Source organism: Megascapheus bottae, chromosome 20, assembly GCF_031878675.1.
Source record: "Megascapheus bottae isolate mThoBot1 chromosome 20, mThoBot2.hap1, whole genome shotgun sequence".
NCBI classification, from domain to species: Eukaryota; Metazoa; Chordata; class Mammalia; order Rodentia; family Geomyidae; genus Megascapheus; species Megascapheus bottae.
Window position 1 is genome coordinate 12,835,626 of NC_143528.1, and position 6,000 is coordinate 12,841,625.

Genomic DNA, 6,000 nt, shown 5'->3' on the forward strand with positions numbered 1-6,000 from the left:
CGGCAGAAAACCGAGTGGCCACGCGGACCCACCCACCCCCACCCACCCCGCGCCCGGTGGCCTGGAACCCCGGGTCACTGGCTGGGCGTACGGTGCGCCCACGAGAGCACGCGCGCGCGCCCGCCAACCGCGGCCGAGGGAACCCCGAGTCCGTGCGCCCCTCCCCGCGCCGCGTCACAGCCCGCTCCCGGGGCGATCCCCATTGTGACCGAAGAACACCACGGCACCGCCCCTTCCCGCATCCCTCCACCTCCCCCCCCTCCACCCGCACCCCAAGCCCCGACCCAAACGAGGTCCCCGACACCCTCGTGGCCCCGGGGAAGCGAGGAAACCTCTCCCGGGACGCCCGTCGGGCAAAAGGGAGGGTGGGGTCGTGGCCGGGCCCGCGCCGCGCCCCGCGTCACCTGCTCGCAGCGCCTCGCAGGCGGCGGCCAGGGCCTCCCGGTAACGTCCCTGGTGCAGCAGCTCCCCGAGGCGGCCGGCCGCCCGCGCCCGCTCGCGCTGGCCCGGGAACCACTTTTCGGCCAGGTGGTTGAGGACAACGCTGGTTCGGAAGTCGGACGCGGCGATGGCGGCGGCCAGAGGCGGCGGCCGCGGACCGGTGCCCGCAGCATCCGGAGCGCTCGCGGCGGCGGGCGGCAGCCGGTCCCGGCACAGGCGGCAGCGGGCGCGGAGCTCTCTCCGCAGGCAGCGGCGGCAGTAGCTGTGGCCACAGGGCACGGTCACCGGCTCGCTCAGGAAGCCCCGGCAGCCCAGGCAGCTGAGCAGCCCGCCGGCGCCCGCGGCCGGGGCGGCGCTCCAGCCCAGCCCGTGGCGGAGCCGGTAGTTGAAGACCAGGCAGTCCACCAGGGCGCCGAGGCACTCGGGCCTGGCCGGGGCCCCGCGGCGCAGCGCGGCCGCGTACGCCTCCAGCGCTCCCTTCAGGTGGCCCTCCAACGCCAGGAGCTCGCCGCGGCGGAGCAGCAGCTCCCAGCGCCCCGGCTCCGCGGCCGCGCGCTCCAGTCGGTCCTCACCGCCGCCGCCGCCCACTTCCCACAACCGGCTCCGTGGCCCGGGCGCCATCTGCGGACTCCCTCCCGGGGAACCCCTCGCCACGGCCGAATGAGACATGACCCGCGGAGGACTGCTCCGCCGCAGCCGCCCGCCGCCACAGTCCCGGAGCCTCCGGGGCGCGCGGCTCCGCACGCGGCCGGCGAGCAGGGGGGCGTGGCGCGCAGACATGGCGGGGCGGCGCGCGCCCGGGAAGCCCCGGGGGCGGGGCCGGGAAGGGGCGGGGCTTGGCGGGCAGGGAGGCGGGGCCGGGGCCCACGACCGCGCCCCGGGCTCCCCGGACGCCGTCGTCGGCCCAGTTCCAGGGAAGCGGACTGCCGGGCCCCGCCTTCCGAGCCCCTCCTGGCAGGAGACGCGGGGTCAGATGATCCCCCAGCGGGGCTCTAATTGGCTTCTCTGGAAAGGAGGGCAAGGCTTGTCACTGAACAAAGCCCGGGGAGCCCAAAAACCACCCCCCATCTCCTGCTCGCTGGGCACCGCCCTCCACCCGTGGCTTCGCACTCCCCCCCCAAAACCTCCACCAGATGGGCGTTGTGTGGCGCTTCTTGTAGGGCTGAGCCTCCCCCCACCACCCCCTCCAGACGCGCCCGTCCACTAAGCTCCCGGCGGGTGGGGATCCCCCGGGATCAGGTGAGTGCTGGGTGGGCCACCTCACCACGGAGGGACTCGGTCCGCTCGGTCGCGGACTGCGAGTCCCTGGGCCCGATCAGATCCACTTTAGAGACCCCACCCACCCACAGACACTCACCCGAGCCCCCGCCCACCCCACCCCCCGGCGGGCGCGGGAGTGTGCGCGCGTGTCTGGTGCAAACTTCTCCAGGAGAGGAGCCTCCAAGTTCCTCAGGTCCCCGGCGCACGGCCCAGCGCTTGGTTTCCAGGGAGAAACGTCCAGACGAAAACGTTCCTCACACGGCACACAGCTCGAAACCCCTTCCAACCCCGAAAGGGTCCATAGTTTTGCGGTGGAGTTGGAGGCGGAGGGGTGGGAGCAGGAGGAGGCGGGGAGGAGAGGAAGGATCTGCTTCTTCGTATGTAAGAAGAGATCTTCGCTGTAAGTTGGACGGCGGCGGGTTTCAAGTTCGCCCTGAAAAGGTAGACTTGATTACTGGGTGCTGGATTGTTCACGTAAGGAAATGGTTTCGAACTTCTGGTTCTTTTACAAATGGAACCAGCGAGGGAAAGCCACTTGTCCAAAATCACACACAGCCAGTCTTGTTGAAAAGTTTTAGGATCCTTAAGACCCGTGGCAACATGGAATGTTTAATACAAAATTACTTGAAAAATATTGTAGCTGGCTACCAACGAATATCCCTGTTTATACCGAAATGGCAACCAAGACTTAAACATTTTGAGTTCAATGTATTTGGTAACAAAATGAAAATAACTTCAGAAGAGGTAAGTGAACTGAGGGGAAATAAAGAAAAACCTTACTCTCCTTTTCTCACAAGGTGCAGATGGGTTCGTTTTGTGTGTTTTTTCCACGTGTCCCGGAAGCACACTGCATTTGGGGTGAGGAGCACTGGGATTGATTAATGATAAAAAAGAAAAACCTCATCTAGCCTACATTTCAACCACTAGAAGTGGCTTTAATCAGAAACCTACATACTCGCTTGAGACTTGAAAAATCATAGCTACTATAACAATTACCCTTATGCACATTCACTTCTGTAATGCATTTTGTCCTGAACAGCTTATAAAATGGAAGTAAATATTTCACAAGTGTGTTCATGATTATACAGTTTAATAAGTCGATGAACAGTCATACATTTATTTGCACATATACTTTAAATCAGGTTATTGTGGCATTCCCCCCCTCCCCAAATAAAATGTATTTATTAGAAAACATTGTGAAGGGTCATTTGTCCTTTGGATTGTCTTTCCCTAAGAAACAGGACAAGTAACCACATCTGATTCTGACATGAAACAAAATGTCACAATTATGATGTGAGGGGGAAGAATGGGACCGTAGGAGGAATCTTGCCCTGTTCTCCTTGGCATTTGTGAATGGTGATAATTCGTGTTTGCTGGTTTATACATTTACATAACTTGTTCTCATTTATGTAACTTATTTATGTAAGAGGCTGTACTGCCACTGTGGCCTTTGTGTGCTGCACAGCCTCCCTCTGAATCAGGAAGTCTAGGCAATGCAGTCACTGGCCCTGTGACAGGTCACTCTTCCGTCATCCTGAGCCTCTAAAAAGGGATGGGTTCTTTGATGCAATTGGCTTTTAAAAGTCAAAGGAGAGAGAAATTAGTGTCTTCATTCATTCTCTGAAATTTAGACTTTGGTCTCTGACTCATCTAGCAGGCTGTGAGAAGAAAGACATGAGACCTCTAACAAAGCCAGCCAAGCCCTTGGCTTGGGAGAAATTGAATGGTTTCAAGAACTCTCTTTTTGCTCCTCTTCAGCATTACTTGCTTGTGTCATTCTTAGCTAACGAAGTAGTAAAATAATGAGATTTGTATTTCATTTCAGTTTCTTAGTGTTGTCTTTTAAAATAGATCAGTTATGTAAGAGAGTAAGAAGAAAAGCGTATCTGTTTCCTAATTTGGAAAATGTTTATCATCATCACTCCCTGCTTTATCCCTCCCACCCACAGCCTCACCATGAGACTTTTCCTGATATAGTTAGGTAAACTCCTGTTTAAGAATAACATAACAGTTTTTTTTTTCTGGTACACAAATCAGCTGAAGTTGTGTGTTTGAGCCTCTTATTTTTATTGAGTGGATTTATCATTTCCTTCACATTCACAACATTAAAAGAGAGAGAAGAGAACTAAGCTTTAAGGACCAAAGCAGAAACTAGGGGTATTGCTTAGTACTAGAGTATGTTTTTAAGGAACCTGGGTTTAATCCCTAGCATACAGATAGAAGTGATTCGATGATATGAGAGCTAAAATGGATAAATGAAACAAGCAAAATATGTCTTCTTCCTGATTCTATCAGTTGCTAGTGTTTTGCTTGAGGCATTGAAAACATTCATAGGTTTTCCTCTGATCATCACATAGCATCTTTGTGCCTGATGTACAGATGAAAGGGCCTTGGGAGACCATCTTCTCATTTCACTGATCTAGGAGAAAACATCTGAAAAGAATCCAGAGACCTGGTGCTGATCACATTCAAACCTCTGGCCTAGGGAAGTCACCTGTTTTCCCTAGGTCTCCTTAGCCAGCTATGAAATCAGGGTCCTGGAATCAGCCAGAGCAATTGGTTTGAACACAGTATGAGGACAGCAGGATCTCCAGACTCAGGAACAGCAATGCTACACCTGATGCAAATGTTAATAGCTGAAAGTAAAGACTAAGAATGGAAGTGGATGGTGTCAAGAAACACACTCTGTATGCACATTTACTCCTATTCACAGGACAGGGAGTCAACCCCTAGTCCATACATTTGCAATCAGTAGATAGGAATCCCCTACCCCACACATACCTCTTCATCCCTACCATGAATTAGAGGTTGGAAGAAAGGCCCTGGTTTGGGGGTGAGGGGAGGAAAGGAGGGTAGGCTGGTTATATAACATGGGCATTTGTAGGAAAGTTTATATAAGACACTAAAAATACAATATGTGATTGCTTTAATAGTGTGCTAAGAGAGAGAAAAGCCTAATGAGGACAATTTGACTAGGTTAAATAGAATTAATCCCAGGTAGATGTCTAAATCCAATTGTTTGCAATGGCTACTCTCCAAGTCTAATTCACCACTTATTACTAAGGATACCAGACAGAATGCTTCATTCTTTCCATATTAAGTATGTAATCAATACTTTATTCATAATCAAATTAGTAAAAAGGAATTCATTTCCAAGAGTCAAGGTGTAAAAAAAAAAAAAAAAAAAAAAAAAACCACCAGAAAGAAACCTCATACAGGGGCTGGGAGTTTGGCCTAGTGGTTAAAGTGCTTGCCTAGCATGCATGAAGACCCGGGTTCGATTCCTCGATACCACATACATAGAAAAAAAGCCAGAAGTGGTGCTGAGGCTCAAGTGGTAGAGCTCTAGCCTTGAGAAAGTCCAACGACAGTGTTCAGGCCCTGAGCTCAAGCCCAGGACTGGCAAAAAAAAAAAAAAAGAAACCTCATACATTAGTAAACATATTCTAAGAATTATATGTGAATTTTTCCTGCACCCAACCCAGTTGTATTTGCTCCCTGATTTAGCACTTATTACCATCTGAGGCAAACACATACATATGCATATACATTGGTTACTGTCCATTATAATGTAAGATTCTTGAAATTTGGTATTTCTTTCCAACCAGATTACTAGTGTGCCTAGCACTTAGGCATTGAGAGGATAGTAGTTAATTGTGGAGTGAACCTATCCATAAGTTAAAAATATCTTCTAATATTTGTTACTTCTAGTGACAGAATTCCATGCATAACATACCTTTAAAATTTCTCCTCAGATGTGAACTCAATGTGTCCTTCCAAAATGCAAACGCTGAAATCTAATCTTCCATGTAATAGTTTTACTAGGTGGAGTTTGGGGAGAAGTAATTAGGACATGAGGCTGGACCCCATGAATAGGATTCATGCTTTTGTAAGAGAAGGCCAGAAAGCTTACTCAATCTGTTTTTGTAATAGGAGGATATAACAAGAAGTTGACAATTTTTATCAGAGCCTAAGCAAGCTGAAACCTTGATCGCAGACTCCCAGCATCAGGAGCTGTGAGAAACAGATTTGCTTTTTATAAGCCACTTTGTCTGTGGTACTTTGCTATAGCGACACAGTCTTAAGACATTCTCTCCATATTTCCCATCCAGCCTGCCAGATGATGGTGCCTTTCCCCCATTATCACCTTGGTCCAAACTTTCTTGTCCGTCTTTACTTGAAATTAAGCTAACTGATTTTGGTGTTACTTAAGCACAGCTAGTTTTGTAAGTAGAAATAAATAAAAGTCATATTCAGGAAAGTCATATTAACTGAAAAGCATTAGAAATTTGAATAAAG

General features: G+C 51.0%; 1 protein-coding gene across 1 annotated transcript in view; it reads right to left on the minus strand.

Annotated features, from left to right (window-relative positions):
• The window catches only part of Lonrf1 (LON peptidase N-terminal domain and ring finger 1), a 35,239-nt gene extending 34,018 nt beyond the window's left edge, over nucleotides 1–1,221 (minus strand). The window contains exon 1 of the mRNA XM_090353983.1: nucleotides 405–1,221. Within this exon, the coding sequence (XP_090210109.1) occupies nucleotides 405–1,221 (817 nt within the window). The remainder of the gene's footprint in view (nucleotides 1–404) is intronic.
• Nucleotides 1,222–6,000: the final 4,779 nt, after the last annotated feature.